The 17,629-nt window shown below is 43.6% G+C and overlaps 1 protein-coding gene across 1 annotated transcript in view; it reads right to left on the bottom strand.

Annotated features, from left to right (window-relative positions):
* shank1 (SH3 and multiple ankyrin repeat domains 1) overlaps positions 1-17,629 on the bottom strand; it is a 140,999-nt gene that overhangs the window by 22,902 nt on the left and 100,468 nt on the right. The window contains exons 16-19 of the mRNA XM_077212665.1: positions 5,077-5,159; positions 4,194-4,318; positions 3,909-4,044; positions 3,733-3,813 (exon numbers count right to left, since the gene is read on the bottom strand). Of these exons, the coding sequence (XP_077068780.1) occupies positions 3,733-3,813; positions 3,909-4,044; positions 4,194-4,318; positions 5,077-5,159 (425 nt within the window). The remainder of the gene's footprint in view (positions 1-3,732; positions 3,814-3,908; positions 4,045-4,193; positions 4,319-5,076; positions 5,160-17,629) is intronic.

Here is a 17,629-nt window from a genome sequence, read left to right on the forward strand (position 1 = left end):
AGCGGTTAGAACGGTGTCGTGTTAGCGCCCCCTAAGCTAATAGCTAATGATCTTTGCAACGGAAGTGAATCAATCAAAACTAACTTTAGCTGGATAATAACTTTATTCTAGAGCTGCTGTAAAGCCAAAATCTCTTTTACTTTAATTTCCTATTATCACTGTAAAGCTGCTTTGAAACAATCTATATTGTTAAAGCACTATATAAATGAAGGTGACTTGACTGCACCAGGTGACAAGGTGAGTGCGTAAAAAATGTAAGAGTTCTTCACTCACATTAAATTGCTGCAACTGATTAGGCACATGGTATATAAAATGGTATAGATGACATAATATCTGCAGACATTAAATACCCGAGACAACTGGAAATGTTCTTCTACACTGAGAAGAAACATCAGTAACACATCAAAACCACTCTGATCATGTTATTATAACAGAGTATTAATTTAAACAGCGTTAAATGTAAAAGCACACATGCATCGCTATTATATGTCCTACATTAGTCTCACATTAACATCTGGATCTACATAGCACACCAACCACACATTGATTTTCTTGTGACACCACAATAATAAACTGGTATGCAACAAAGTGGTAGTTCGCTGAATAAGCTGAATATTAGAGTTGTACAGATATTGAAATTTTGGTTAATAACAATTATTGACAAATATATTTTGATCTTTATAACTGATATATTGGCCAATATAAGATATACAAATGTAGAGCTATCAACCACTGGAAATAAAGAAATTATACATACCCATGGCCAACGTTCTTTAATAAAAACTAAATGGAAAATATAACGTTCATAAATATAATTAAGAAGAATAACAAACTGAGATAATTTGCCAATAATTTATTGACTTACACTTCCATTCAAAAGTTTGGGGTCAGTAATATTTTTAAAATGTTTTTGAGAGAAGTCTCTCATGCTCACCAAAATAGCAAATCAGAATTTTCAGCATCACTACTGCAGTCTTCAGTGTCACATCAGAAATCATAGTAATATGCTGATTTGGTGCCCAAAAAACATTTATTATGATTATCATCTATGTTGCAAACAGTTGTGCTGCTTAATATTTATGTGGAAACGGCGGCACATATTCTGCATTTACAATGCATTTATTAAAAGTATAAAGTCTGGTGCATTTTGATAACTTTTTGATCAATAGCGTATCCTTGCTTTCCTTGCTAGTGTATCCTTGCTATCCTTTAATCAGCACTCACTATTACTGAATTGCATTACCCTCACACTAACCCTGACTACTGAATTATGAGAACTAGGCTGAGGAGAGAGTTGAGCATCTACAGTAGACACAGTGCCACAAGGGGCTCTGAGAATATTGCTGGTTCTGCAGAGAAGGGAGAAGGGTAGAATGTGCCTCAATGAAAGGTAAGGTACAAAGGTAAGGTACCCTACTGGTCTTGATTTTGGTTTTAAAAGTTAATAGGGGAAGGTCGTGTATACATTGATTTGGAGGTGGACCGTTAAAATGATCTAGTCTGATTCCATTGATGTTATAGAAGCCTGATTGGTAAACTAAATGACTGTAAGTGATCGTGACACCTCTCTAGCAATTCCCATCGCCCGCTGTGTTAATAGCGACCCGCACAGTGCTCAGAAACCCGTTTCTCTGACAGCCTTAAGGGAGGTGTTTTAGATTTAGGTTTAGGGTTAAAGCTAAGAGGAGTTGCATGTGGAGGATTCGGGGATAAGGTGGAAGGCAGGGGAGATATAAGAGTTGGGAGGGGGCAGTTTTTGGGGGGTTACCTGTAGTGGGGGTGCTGGTAGTGACAGTGTGGAACTTCTGAAAGAACAGTGAAAGAACATTCTTAATGCTGTCTCTCTCTTTCTTTTTCTTTTGCTCTCTATCTCTATGCCATCCTGTTCATATGCTTCGCTCCATCATTTTGTACTTCCTTTTAGTGTATCACTGTGATAGTTTACTTTTCGATTCATTCCCATCCCTCCCCCTTCTGACCATTCAAACTATTCCTTTTGGCTCTGTCATCCTCTCTTGAATTCTTCTCTTCACTGTCCTCTCTCTTTCTCTGTCTCTCTCTCTCTAAGTCTTCTGGTTCTGTCCTCTAGTGCAGTGATTCCCAACCGAGGGTATGCAAACACCAGGGGTAACATAAGCAGGGAGTGCTTAAAAAGATTTTGCTTTTCTTGTCACTACCAAAACAGTGTGTGTTTTGGCTGAGACTGATTTTAACCACACCCCTACATTTTTGATCAGGAAATATTTTTGGGTAGCCTCTCTTTCATTGTAGATAGGTACCATCATTTTGAGGGAAATGTGTTCAAAAGTCTGAAAATCTGTGTGTAACTTTAAGGGACGTCACTATCAAACACCTTTTTTCCTGGAATTAAGCAAACTTTTTTGGGTGTAATTCCATAAAATGTAGTTTTTATGTGTGTACAACTGTTCAGAACTGTGCTAGATAACCATGTGCTGGTTATCATCGTTGAACTAGGCTCAAAAGTATCTTAAATTGTCACTACCGAAACAGTCATAACAGAAATATGCAATCATTGTTTTGGTAGTGACAAAAAGGAACACATAATCATTTATTTGGGGGAAATAAACAAAATGTTTGTACATTTTTGAATTTTTTTGTACAAATCATTAGTTTCTAAGTATGTTTTAGTAGTGTTTTAGTGTGCGAGTTAAAATTCTGTAATGTGATGTGGTCGCTACCAAAAAGTAAAGTATACTGAATGATCAACTAAGATGTTATTATAGTGTTTGCTTCAATGTATATTCAAATTAATGAATCCTTAACTTTGAAATCAGTATGATTAACTTAATGCCTTTTACAAAGAAAGATTGGGTTCAAAATATAACAAATCTTATAAATTACACTTGAAATATTGTTAAAATTGTAATTGTTATTGATAGACCTGTGAACACTTTTAAACAGCAAAAAATATATTTACTAAGGTAGATGTAAACAAAATATTAACAGGTCAATATAAGCCTTCTTATTAAATTATTTATTATTGTGTTTTGGTAGTGACAAATTTGGGGAGAGGAAAAATATTCCAAAACATTCTGAAAATACAATATGATAATTAACTGCACAATTACTAGAAATGTGTACCTTGGATATTATACATTTTTCATACATACAAAATTTGTGGAAAAGACACCTTTTTTCTAAGACATTTCCAACTCTGACTTTGAACCAATTCTGTAGAATGGCCCATATGTACTTTTATTCAGCAAGGATGCATTAAACTGATACAAATTACAGTAAAGTAAAATATTTCTATTTCAAATAAATCTTTCTATTAATAAAAGTATCCTGAATTTTTTTTTATCAATTTCAACAACAATACTAAACAGCACAACTGTTTTCAACATTGATAATACAATACATTTTAGAAATTACATATAAAAAACAGTTATTCAAATTATACTAATATTTCACAATATTACTGTGTTTACTGTATTTTGATCAAATGAATGCAGCCTTGGTGAACATAAGTGACTTTTTTAAAATGAAAACCCTGATGACCCTCAAACTTTTAAACAGTAGTGTATGTGCATATAGACTACATAAAACAGCTGACAGATTTCGGTGTCACTTCATTAAACCTTTGTGGTTTGTGTTGATGATGGGGTACTTCAGTCATACTGAGGGGCTGTAGGGGCCAAAAAAGGTTGGGAAACACTGCTCTAGCTTTTTTTATCCCTTAATTTTTCTATCCTTGCATTTCACAAGCCTTACCCATCTCTTCCAGTTCTGATGTCATGGATTTGGAGCGCAGAGCGATAGCTGGTGTGCTCAGTCTTTTACTCTGCTGTGGGACTGTGTTGAGAGAGAGAGAGTCACCAGTGTCATGATCATCACCACCATCATTATGCTTCACTGATGTCTTTATTGTGTGAATTTGTATCTCTTACTTTTCTTTCTAACCCCTTCCTCCATATCAGGATTCCGGGTAACCATGACAACCTTGACCATGAGACTGTTGCCACCTTGCCTGATCATATTGACCACCTGCCTGTGTCCCACCTTAACCACATTCTGACCATTTACCTAGAAAAGAGAAAGAAACAATATACAGAAAGATACAGGAAGAGAGAGAGAAAGCCTTAAGTAATAAGGGAAATTCTAGAGAGAAACATCAAGTAATGATACAGAGGGTTGAACAGAATACAAGTTCCATGATGCAGATATGCGGACACCTCGATAAGGAAGTCTCCCATTCGCAGACCAGCTCTCCAAGCCACGCCTCCCTCGTCGACAGACTCAAGGTACTGCAGTGCTGGAAAGGCTGGGGTGGGAGTGAACTCTTCTATAGGGGTCTGAGCTACAAAGAGAAGACATTTATACAATCAGTCTAGCGTGCTTATCCAAAATGTTTTTTTGAGGTTTACAATACGTGGACAATTATAAGCAAGGAAAACTATGAATAATGATGAAAGATGTTTTTTGTCGAATGTTCTAATTCCAGTTTGGAAATGCAACAGCATAACACACACTCTCTCTCTCTCTCTCTCTCTCTGTGTGTGTGTGTGTGTGTGTGTGTGTGTGTGTGTGTGTGTGTGTGTGTGTGTGTGTGTGTGTGTGTGTGTGAGAGAGAGAGAGAGAGAGAGAGAGAGAGAGAGAGAGAGAGAGAGAGAGAGCGAGCGAGAGAGCGAAATAACAAAAGTGAATGTGCCCTCTCTTATGCTGTGTGTGAATTATTCAATGACTTTCAGGGGGGTCGACTTATCAAAATAATTGTTGTCAATAGTTTTTGGGGCACAGTCAGTGGTTAATGTCACACACAACCCAATTGTGTTTTTGTCTTGTCACAACAACCCATCAACTTTAATCATATTAAAAGTTTTTTTGATGTATGTTTGATATATTGTGATGATCCTGTTAATGAGTGAATATTTAGTGCACAATGACAAAATTGTGATCTAATTTTGTGGCTAATAAAACGCTGAAACATATTTATATGTAAAAAACAAAACAAATGATATGCTTTTTAATCCCCCAACCTGATTTTGACTTTCTCTGGAGGGTTCAAGCTTTAAGGAACCCTGCAAAACCCCTACTAAATTGCCCCCCTGCTCTTACCCTTGGCTCCTCTCAGGACAAAGCCAAAACCCTCATTGTCTTTTTTCTGCAAGAGGACTGTCTTCTCCTTGATTATGTAGTCACTAAAAGAAAGAAAGAAAGAAAGAAAGAAAGAAAGAAAGAGTAAAGGATAGAGAGATTGCAATAGAAGAGGCAGATAAAAGAAGAGAGAAGAGATGGTAAATATCTAATTCCTGAACAAGCCATTGAGTGGAGGAGGTGGCGGGGGGAGGGTCAGAGGCCAGAGAAAAGCAGAGTACAGTGTATGAACCATAGACTGTAAAAAGAATATGTATAAAAGTATGAAAGCATACATTACAGGACAGCCTGTACTGACTCTTAAAGGTGAAGTGCTAAAACAGTGGGGAAGCACAGATGTCATATCAGTGGAAAAATACACAATACACATGTATAATGTGTTTGTAGACGTGACATGGCATTTTCACTGTCACACAAGATAAAAATGAATGTAATTAGTATTGTCATCATTTAAAATGCAGTAAATGGTTAAACATTTCTCTGTCTTACATGGACCTGTTGTTTTAAAAACTGCTTTGTTATTAGATTTAAAAAAAAATCTATAACAAAAAATTGTGTGACTGTCTCAAGCATGGTTCAATAAATTACAACTTGGTGTAACTACCCATAATATGTATAATAATATTTTATGCTTTCATTTGCATTTTAAAATGCAGTGATACTGTATGCACAGTTATGTATTATAAATATAAATTAACATTTAAATGTGTTACGTATAAATAATATAACAGGGCTCTAGACTGCAACCTTTTTTCTTGCCGGTGTGACCACCACGTTGCCCAAATGATAAGAGCTGCCATTTCTGTTGCATATGAAAAAACAGAAGCTCAGAAGGTTTACTTGCGGGCCGATCTCAATCACGCGACACCATTACTACAGAGAGCTGGGAGATCTAGTGCAAAAGCTTTTAAATTTACTGCAGTATAATAAACTTAACAAACTTAATGATTCTTGGACATGAAATTATCATATTATAATGATTTTTGAAGGCTCATGTGACACTGAAAACGTCTAGGTTACTAATGTAACCCTCGTTTCCTGAAGGACGGCACGCTTTGGGCCTCGTAAGCCAAGGCGATGGCATCCACTATCCAGTAGGCCATCCTCTGCTTGGAGACAGCCTTTCCCTTCTGCTGGCCTCCGTAACAGATGAAGAGCTGATCTGAGGTCCTGAGGCTTTGCGTTCTGTCCCCGTACAGGCACAGAGTGCGGACGGGACAGAGAAAAGCCAGGGCTGGGTCTGCCTCCTCCGAAGGCAGCGCTTGCAGGTTCACCACCTGGTCCCGGAAGGGGTCTCCGGTATCCGGGCCGGGGTCTCAGAATAACGTGAGAGTTAGCCGGGCCGAATTCGTCGACCGAAAATGCATGCAGGTCCCTTACCCTCTTGATGGAGGCCAATGCAACCAGGAGTACTGTTTAACAGGACAGAAATTTTAACTCCGCTGACTGCAAAGGGTCAAAGGGTGGTCTCTGAAGTGCCGAAAGGACAAGAGACAAATCCCAAGAGGGTATAGAGAGCGGGCGAGGAGGATTTAGTCTCCTCGCCCCCCTCAGGAACCTGACGATCAGGTCGTGCTTTCCCTACGACTTACCTTCAACTGCATCGTGATGTCCGGCGATAGCGGCAACATACACTTTGAGGGTGGAGGGAGACAGCCTTCGCTCCAACCCATCTTGCATGAAGGAAAGCAAAGCTCCGATCAAGAAAGTTTGGGGGTTCTCCTCGTGAGAAGAACACCTCTCAACGAATAGGTTCCACTTCAACGCATAGAGGAATCTCAGAGGAATGGGCCAGGAAGGCGCTGTCACGAGGAGCACTAGTTCCAGGAACCATGTCCGGTTGGGCCAATATGGTGCAACTAACAAGACCTGCTCCTCGTCCTCCCTGACCCTGCACAACGTCTGTGCAAGAAGGCTCACTGGGGGAAACGCATACTTGCGTAGGCCCGGGGGCCAGCTGTGTGCCAGAGCATCCGTGCTGAGGGTCCCCTCGGTCAGGGAATAGAACAACTGGCAGTGAGACCTGTTCGGGGCGGCAAACAGATCTACCTGTACGAAGCGCCTGAAATCAGCTGGACCACCTTGGGATGGAGTCGCCATTCTCCCGGTAGCACCTGCTGCCGTGAGAGCTCGTCGGCTGCACGGTAAAGCAGGCCCGGAATAAAAATGTCACGAAGCGACCTCAGATGCTTATGACTCCAAAGGAGGAGATGGCGGGCGAGTTGTGACATGCGGCTGGAGCGTGCAGCTTTTGCGTGCAGCTTTTGGCACGTTTGGCTTGCCATATTGGCACCAAAATGCTTCCATATAACAAAAAGTTTTTCACACACATCCGGGAAGGCACGGGGCGGGGCAAGGCGATTACGCGTTGCACTGCGCCCCCAGTGTAACCCGGGAAAGCATGGCTGTCAAGTCTGAATCTGATTCAGCATGAGCATGCACACCATTATAGTGGGAGCTCAGCATCATCTTCATTTCCAGAGGAGCAGGACCCTCTCTCTGATGCAGCAATCGACGTCTAATCCTCCCCTGGAGCCCCAAATGAAATGCTAGGTCCATCATGAAAATGACCAGCATCCCATCCAGAAGCTGCCAGGCATGCGAGACAGTGAATGTGGCCGTCAAATCGACGGCACACAGCATGCTGATCGCTTAACCTTAATGAAAAAAGCAAGACGAACAATGTGCTGACGTGGTCACGTTCTCATTGGAGAATATAACATGTTTGCGATGTGATAGAGTGAGGGGCCCACACGGATTGGTTACCGGGCGGGGAAGCCCTCACTATAATCCTCCGGTCACCCTGGCTATACGCAGAAGTAGCCCTTTTCTGGTGCACCAGAAGAACTAGATTGGGGCATAGGCGAGGGGACTCCACCTAGTTTGAGGCACTTGAGTCTCGACCGCGCATCTAGAGCGCCGAACCACACGCGCAGGGTTGCTGTGACAACCCGCGCTGTCAGCCGGTAGCTCGACGTCACACGGCATGCTCAACACTTAAACCTTAATAAAGAAGGCAAGACGAACAACGTGCCAACGTGGTCATGCTCTCAGAGCGAGAACATAAACCACACACGAGCACAGTTTCAGCACACTTAACCACAGGCATGTGAAAGTGATTGTGTCCGTCACATGAGGATAGAAAACGACCGAATCCAGAAACACACGGTTTGAATGACGTCTTGAAAAAGACGCAGTGTCAAACCGTGTATGCTCTTTCAGGAAAAACTGCTCTCTCTCTGGTGCTGAAGCACCCAGGGATGACCGCGGCTACATAACAGGACGATAGTGCAAGCCTGATGTGAGCACTCACATTCTCATTGAATTCGCAACATTCTGAGCTGTGAAAACAGCTGTTTTGCCGGCTCTCTGTGAGATTGCGGCTAGCGCTGTAACACCAACACCAGTTTTGAAGAGGCATTCTCCTGAAGAGCAGACTCGTTTTCTTCTTTTGAAATTTAACACTGTCAGAAGATTGTAGAGCAGGAACAGTAGAACCGCTCGGCTGAAAGACAATATGCGATGCACCTGCTGCTCGTTATATGCGCGTGCTGCAAGCAGAGCAGCTGATGCAATTATAGCATGCCAATGTGCATTGGCTCGTTTTAATACTCTCGAAGTAGATTGGTCTCTCAAGGCGATCCCAATTACGTAGTCACATCGACGTTACGTCGAACGTGAACGACTGAAAGGGAACTGGAGTAATGATGCTAAAAATTCAGCTTTACATCAAATTAATAAATTACATTTTAAAATATAAAAAAACAGTTATAATTGAATTGAATATTATAACATTTTGGAATATTACTGCTTTTACTGAGTTTTTCATCAAATAAATGCACCAATAGATAGTTCTGTCCCACTAGTGGTTTCCATTCATAGCAGAGCCCCTCTGACTAACTCCACAGCTTTGTTTACAATACTCTGGCATCCGTGTTCTTGAGTCAACAAGTGCACTGCAGTTCAGAACACAATATCCCATCCTTTAGCTCTATGTTCAGGAGACTTATCCAACAGTATTCTCTCATTGCCCGAGGACCAGAGGAGAGGGACCAGGGGGACAGACCAAGTCAATGCAAAACACAACAGCAGGTCAGACCGAACATGGCGATTCTCCTTCTCTAAACAGCATAACAAGAACAATTTGGCGGGAAACCAGTCAACGAGGCTTGATTTGAAGGCTGTCTGAAGTTCATCCATTGGACAAACCTTCACAACATTGTGCCAATCTTGAATGAAGCTCAAACGTCATACAGCAGTGGACAGGGTAGGACAAGTCTACTCACATCAATAACACAATCTCACTGTTGTGAAGTTGGGAAAGAGGCTCCATATCTTCTGTAATGTTTGCATGTGCAATGGGCACTGCAAGTAAGATGTTGGCGGTTGCCTAAGCAACGGACAGAACTAGATATAGGAACTAGCCAGACTAATATGTAGACATGCACAGTGAGTGATACAGTACACACACTTGGCAGCCATATTGAACAGAATTAGTCATACCAATGTTCACCTCGAAGGTGTTTTCAAAAGCAAACCAGATTATGCTGGGTCAAGTACATAACTGGTCAAAGCAAGAATATAAAAAAAAAATGGCAAATGCCTGGTTATTATGTCTGAGATCACATCTATATTTAGGCAAAGGACTGTTTGAACTGAATAGTAAAAGGTTTGCAGATATTTGCGCACACACATATATGTATGTGTGTGTGATTTTTACAAGATAAACAATCTACCACAAATATATGTTAAAAAAACAGGTATATGTGCAAGTAAATAAATAAACTGCCATTTTAATTTTGGTGGTGGGGCCAGTAAAAGTGAGATAGATGTGTTTATCCTCCTTAATGAGTGAATTAAGATTCATAGTATTCCAGAATGATTCATGAGCAGTCGAACTGATTCACATTTTCTTTTGTCATTATATACCTCACTCTCATTCAGTCACTGGTCTGATATATCTGTGAATGTGTGAAGTCAGCAGTCAGCTATGCTGCTGATACTAGGATGGTATAGGTTTCAGTGAGTTAGATGAGTCAGTTATTGTGTTAGTGAGTCAGTATGGTTGTTTGTCCAACAGTGTCTCTGTCCATGAGTCATATGGCCAGTGATTTCATGAATCATGTGTTGCAGCTCTGATAAATGGCATCAGAAATACTTCTTTCATGCTATACAGCTCCAAACTAGCTGCAGGTGTGCACATATATTATCATGTACAGGCACATATATTAGTAAATGCACTGAACATGTGAGCGTATTTAACTCACTCTCCTAGAATACCCTTGGCTGACCTGGGTTGAAAACAACGGAAGTTCACGGCTTGAATTGTGGTTTTAAATTTTAAAGTGCCCCTATTATGCTATTTTAAAGGTTCCTAATTTTGTTTAGGAGGTCACCTACAACAGGTTTACATGCATCAAAAGTAAAAAAAAACATGTTCATTTTCTCATAAAAAACATTGCACTTCACCACATTATTCAATGATTCTCAAACGACTCGTGGATTAATCAGTCTCTGTTCCGCGAGCCTTCTCTGTTCTGATTGGCTAAATGGCTCAGTCTGTTGTGATTCCACATACAGTGCCTGTCGGAAGCAGATGCCCATCACCATAACTGATTTCAGCTCAGGATACTTCCTCAGTCCTCAGCGATAGTACACACTGTAAAGACAGTAGTGATGACGTCGATTTTACAATATCAGTCGGAGTGCGAGTCCAATGATAATACATTGGAAGAACTAGTTATTAAACAGAACCTCCATCGCAAGGACGACTTGAGTAGGACGTTTCTCAGTCATACGCTACTCAGTTTGAGGTACATTATGAAATGTTGCAACTGTAATTCCTCACCAGTATTAACAAGAGTATGTCCATCAACAATGTATATTCAAATTTATTGTGGTGCAAATGCGGGAACTGTATCAATAACAGCGCATATGTTCGCCCAGCACTAACGTGAATGACCTAACAAACGTTTTAAAACAAATCTTGCTCCATCCTTTATCTTTACTCAAAGTATTAAGAACGTCTCGGTTACGTATGTATTGGATAACACTGGGAAAGCGTTCCCTCAAGAGAGGAGGGAACGCTGCGGAAGCCCCAGCCTGACTGAGGAAGGCCAGGAATACACCTATGTACTAGCCCGAAGGAATTGTGAAACATATGGCAGTCCCTGAGGTAGTCCCAATCCAAGGGAAGTGGGAGCGTACTCAACAGGGACGACGAACGAGTCCGTCAAGGGGAAGACACGGCTGAACTGCACGTGGCCTCATGGGTCACAAATAGAAACCACTGGAGCACCCAGTCTATTGCAGCTCCTTACTAGAGGTAGCAGACCTGGTGCCGGGCGGTCCGCCACGCCCAGCACCGGAGGGGTGAAGGAGGAACTCACGAGGCTCACCAACGTAGGGCGCCATACGGAGCAAAGAACGCACGTATCCGCTGTTTGAGGCGGAGTGGCGCAGCAAGCCGACACAACCTATTCCCTCGACCCACTGGCCGTAGCCAGAACTCGGGAGGAAACAGGTTCCACACGAAGGCTATAGAACCTAGCGAACGTGTTAGGTGTCGCCCAGCCCGCAGCTCTACAGATGTCTGTCAGCGAGGCGCCTTGAGCCAAAGCCCAGGAAGCGGCAACACCTCTAGTGGAGTGAGCGCGCAACCTGGGAGGACAAGGCTCACCCAGAGACTCATATGCTCGGGTGATAGCATCCACTAACCAGTGGGCTAACCTCTGCTTGGAGACGGCCTTCCCCTTCTGCTGGCCTCCGTAACAGACAAAGAGCTGATCTGAGGTTCTGAAGCTTTGCGTTCTGTCAATATAAACCCGCAGGGCACGGACGGGACAGAGAAAAGCCAGGGCTGGGTCTGCCTCCTCCTGGGGCAGCGCTTGCAGGTTCACTACCTGGTCCACGAAGGGAGGGGTAGGAACCTTGGGCACATATCCGAGCCGGGGTCTCAACACAACGTGAGAAAGGCCCGGCCCAAACTCTAGGCACGATTCGTCGACCGAAAAAGCCTGCAGATCCCCGACCCTCTTGAAAGAGGCCAATGCCAACAGGAGCGCTGTCTTAATGGACAGGATATTATCTCACCGTCAGCAAAGGCTCAAAGGGAGGACTTTGAAGAGATCTAAGTACCAGAGCAAGGTCCCAAGAGGGTACAGAGTGCGAAACACGAGGTGGATTTAACTCCTGGCACCCTTAAGGAATCTGATGACCAGGTCGTGCTTCCCTAGGGACTTACCTCCCACTGCATCGTGATGCGCAGCTACTGCTGCGACATACACCTTGAGGGTGGAGGGGGACAGCCTCCGCTCCAACCCATCCTGCAGGAAGGAAAGCACGACACCGATCGGGCAAGTCCGGGGGTCCTCCTAACGGGAGGAACACCAATCGACGAACAGGTTCCACTTCAACGAATAGAGGCGCCACGTAGAGGGGGCTCTAGTGGAAGTGATGGTGTCTACCACTGCCTGTGGTAGACCACCTAGAACCTCCGCGTCCCGTCCAGGGACCAGACATGGAGTTTCCAGAGGTCTGGACGCGGGTGCCATAGAGTGCCCCGTCTCTGAGGAAGAAGGTCCTTCCTCAAAGGAATCGGCCAGGGAGGGGCTTTCCCGAGGAGCATGAGTTCGGTGAACCAAGTCCTGGTGGGCCAATATGGCGCCACAAGAAGGACCTGCTCCTCGTCCTCCCAGACCTTGCACAGAGTCTGTGCAAGAAGGCTCACTGGGGGAAACGCATACTTGCGCAGGTCCCGGGGCCAGCTGTGAGCCAGGGCGTCCGTGCCGAGGGTCCCCTCGGACAGGGAGTAAAACCACTGGCAATGGGTCGTGTCCGGAGAGGCAAACAGGTCTACCTGTGCGACTCTGAAGACACTCCAAATCAGCTGGACCGACTGGGGATGGAGTCGCCACTCTCCTGGCAGGGGAGGCAGCCGTGAGAGCTCGTCTGCCACACGGTTGAGCTCCCCTGGAATGTGAATGGCACGAAGCGACCTCAGATGCTTCTGACTCCATAGGAGGAGGTGGGAGGCAAGTCGCGATAAACGACGGGAGCGTAGACCACCTTGATGGTTGATGTACGCAACGGTCGCAGTGCTGTCCGTACGGACCAGTACGTGCTTGTGTCTGAGAACCCCTCTGAGGCGACGCAAGGCTAAGCGTACTGCTTGCAACTCTAGGCAGTTGATATGCCAATGCAGTTGAGGCCCCGTCCACAGACCTGAAACTGCATGCCCGTTGTACGTGGCCCCCCACCCGGTGGCAGAGGCATCTGTGAAAACCACAGCATGCCTGGAAACCTGGACTAAGGGCACTCCGGCCCGTAGAAACACAGGATCCGACCACGGGGAGAAGTTTTGGCGGCAGTGCGGGGTCACTTTGACCCGGAACGTGCCGCTGTGCCACGCCCACCTCGGGACTCGATCATGAAGCCAGCGCTGAAGCGGTCTCATATAGGGCTGCAACTAACGATTATTTTGATAATCGATTAATCGGACAATTATTTTTTCGATTAATCGGATAGAAATTAAATTAGATTTTTCTTTTTATTATAACTAAATAAAACCGTAAATCAGGGTATTTATGTGTAAAAGTGTACTTTAAAAAGTGCAAAAGCCACACATTGAGTTTTACTAATATCAATATTTGCATTGTTTTTAATGATAATTGCTGATGGCAAGTTGACAAACATGATTATTGTTAAAAAAATGATATCCAACATATTATGTTTTAACACAATTTTTGTTAAAACAAATTTACACAGACATGTTGTTCAGATGTGAATATCTGAACTAAAAACAAACTAAAAACATCTAAAATATATAATTCATTTAATTTTTATTTAAAATTAATTAAATATAAGGAATATAAGGATAAAGAATATAATATATATTATATATATAATATATAAAAGAATATAATGTAAGGATAAATTGATTAAATAAATATAGAAAGACTGAAAACAATTGTGTGAATGTAGAGCCGCAGTAGATCGCGTTTGAAAAACAATTAAAACTTAGTAGACAAATGCTATAAAAAGAGAACGGAATGGAGGTAACGTTACCCAGCAAGCTAACAGGCTTGAGTAAAGGACAGGAGAAATTATGCATTAGTGCACAAGCATTCGCTGAAAACCACTGAGTACTGTGACTAAAAAACAATATTTTACTGCTGCTGTTATTAACTGCCTTTGTATTTAATGCTTCACTTTGTAAACACCGTTTTAATTTAACCTATTTCTGCGGTAGCGCTATTTTAATCCATCACTTACGTTGCGAGCGAACTGATTGCACAACCTGATGCTCGAGACAAAATACAGACATCCCGGAAGTCCCGGGAGTCTCCCCAAGGGGGTAATCCATCAGCCGGAAGTTGAAGCTGCCTCCGGGGGCCGCCATTGTAGCTGGCTATCACCTGCTGTTAGCATCCCATTGACTCCCATTCATTTTGGCGTCACTTTGACAGCGAATAACTTTACATCTGAGGTGCCCAAAGACTCCATTTGTCCATTATTTATTTCTAAAGAAACACGACAATGTATAAAAGGCTCCATTACTTTGTATCTTACGTTATGGCCCCGTAGAAGCCATTCTTGTAAAAATAGGCTAAAAATTGCGTCATAACCACGCGACTTTATGTCGCACAATAGAGACATTACCGTATAGACAGGAGGAGAAGCTCGCACAGTCTCGCAGGCAGTCTTTTACTGTCTAAAGTCAGCCCATGGCATAGATACAGTCCATAAAAGCAACGCGACAAAATATTTAAACAACGTTTTTGAGGAATTGGACATAATTCGATATGTGGCAAGTGAATACATATGAAGTAACATTTATCCACAAACTTTAAATTATTTATCTACTACTACACCTACGGGGGATGGGGAAATTAATTATCAGGAAATTAAACAGGCAATGGAAGAAGAAAAAAAACATCTCAATGTCTATCGCGGTTAACGTTGTTCCTTTATTTTTTTACACATCTACGCTTGAAGATGAATGTGATCCCGTTCGGAAGCCATATGTACAAAATGCCTACATAACGTGAAATAAAGAAAAACGGTTTTGTTCAAGTGTTTGTGACCGTGATTTATTAGCCAAAACTACATGATTTTACACCTAGCTCACAATTCTTTATATATTGGAATATTATATGGTCATGTAATATTGAATGGATACGAAAATGACTCGAGGGGACATCATTATATGGTTCCTGGGCTCATACTAAGAAGTATTTTTTGGATGGGTTATTATTCTGTTTGATGTAGAAGGAAACGAAAAAGAAGGGAAAATATTATTTGCATATGTGCCTATATTTGAATCATTTTTAATAATTTTGGAAGATTGTGCTGTAGCCTACATGCATTTATTTATCTGTTATGTTTGATTGTATTATGTGTGTGTGTGTGTGTGTGTGTACTAGCCAAATATTTAAATCTAATGGATATATACATAAACATGTTCAAAATAAACTAAACTAACTAACTAAAATTACTAGAACTGCAGATAGGCTACTCAAACGATTACAATCCTAAAGTAGGCTATTTTAAAGTCGATTTTAGCCACTTCTTTTATCATGTCATATTGTAATTATATAGCGTAATATGTTATATTAAATTAATTATTATAACCACGTCCATGGGGCTGCTTTGACAGGGTCAACCACACACACCCACACTACTCTTAAAATGTTACTGTTATTAAACTGCACATATCTGTCTATATTGTTCATACTGCATACCCATGTGTTCTGCTCATAATGCTACTGTTAATACACTTCACATATTCTTGGCACAGCTACTAGAAGATTTACAACTGTCAGTCAGATTGCTCACGTGACATCTACGTCATCAAGCTCAGTTTGAGCCTGCGCAGAACGCTTGGCTATCAGGAAGTGAGTGCCCATGTTTGGCTTCAACTCCCTCCGTTGAAATCAACGGGGTCGCTGTGTCCATTTCTTTTACTGTCTATGAGTCTCCCGCATATTGATTGCGGCTCCCTGATGCACGCGAAATAGTTCAAACTCCCGAAATCTAGAGCGCGCAAGCAAGAGCGCGCATGCGAGACAGAAGAGACTGCTCCAAACCGTGTAGCGCGCGCGCTCGGCAGAGCGCCTGAGGGAGAGAGACCTTGCGTGTGTGTGCGTACCAGTAAACGCTCCCCGTGACGTAAGCAGACCAACTAATCGATAATGACATTCGTTGACAACGATTTTCATAATCGATTATAATCGATTTTATCGATTAGTTGTTGCAGCCCTAGTCTCATATGTAACAGGCCGAGCGGCGTTACTGCGGCTGCCATATGCCCCAGGAGCCTCTGAAATTGTTTCAGTGGAACCGCTGTCCTGCCTCGAAAAGACCTGAGGCAGGTGAGCACTGACTGGACGCGTTCCTCTGTGAGGTGCGCAGTCCGGGCGACCGAGTCCAGCTCCATACCGAGATAAGAGATCCTCTGCACAGGGCAAAGTTTGCTCTTGTCCCAGTTGATCTGAAGCCCCAACCGGCTGAGGTGCCGAAGCACCATGTCCCTGTGATCGCACAATACATCTCGCGAGTGAGCTAAAATGAGCCAGTCGTCGAGGTAGTTGAGGATGCGAACGCCTTGTTCACTCATGGGAACAATGGCCGCCTCCGCGACTTTCGTGAAGACGCGGGGTGACAGGGGCAGCCCGAATGGTAGGACCTTGTACTGATACGCTCGACCGTCGAAAGCAAACCGAAGAAAAGGTCTGTGTCGAGGGAGAATCGAGGCGTGAAAGTACGCATTCTTCAGGTCGATCGCTGCAAACCAATCCTGGGGACGGATGCATTCGAAAATGCGCTTCTGCGTAAGCATTTTGAACGGGAGTTTGTGCAGGGCCCGATTCAAAATACGCAGGTCCAGGATTGGCCGTAACCCACCGCCTTTCTTGGGTACAATGAAGTAAGGGCTGTAAAACCCAGACCTCATCTCGGCAGGAGGGACCGGCTCGATCGCGTCCTTCGCCAGCAGGACATCGATCTCTTTCCTCAAGACAGGGGCGTCCAATGACCGCACACGGGTGAAGTGGACGCCCCTGAACCTGGGAGGCCGGCGTGCAAACTAAATTGCATAGCCGAACCGGACGGTGCGGATGAGCCATCGGGACGGATCCGGAAGCGCTCTAGCCAGGCTTCCAGATAGCGTCGCAATGAACCCACCCGAACCACCGGCGTACCCGCGGAGGGGCAGCGAGGTGGAAGACAGGGACTGACGTCACTGCTATCTGCAAGCTGGGGAGAGGGGAACGGGAGTGGTGCAGCTCGGGGGCGGCACGCACTGCCATTCTGACCCTCTCGGATGGAGGAAACTGGTCTTATTATACTGCCAGTCTCGACCGTGAGGGGAACGAGGGACGAGGCCCGGGGGCATCGAGTCCTGGTTTCCCCTCACCCAGCGAGAGACGAGAGTGACAAGGCCGTAGCCCTCACTGCCATCTGAGCGCTGGGGCCTGTGAACGACTCAGAGGAAGTGGACTGCTCAAACTTTGGG

Source organism: Siphateles boraxobius, unplaced genomic scaffold, assembly GCF_051911475.1.
Source record: "Siphateles boraxobius isolate OS27281-9 unplaced genomic scaffold, OSU_SipBor_1 66, whole genome shotgun sequence".
Classification (NCBI taxonomy): Eukaryota; Metazoa; Chordata; class Actinopteri; order Cypriniformes; family Leuciscidae; genus Siphateles; species Siphateles boraxobius.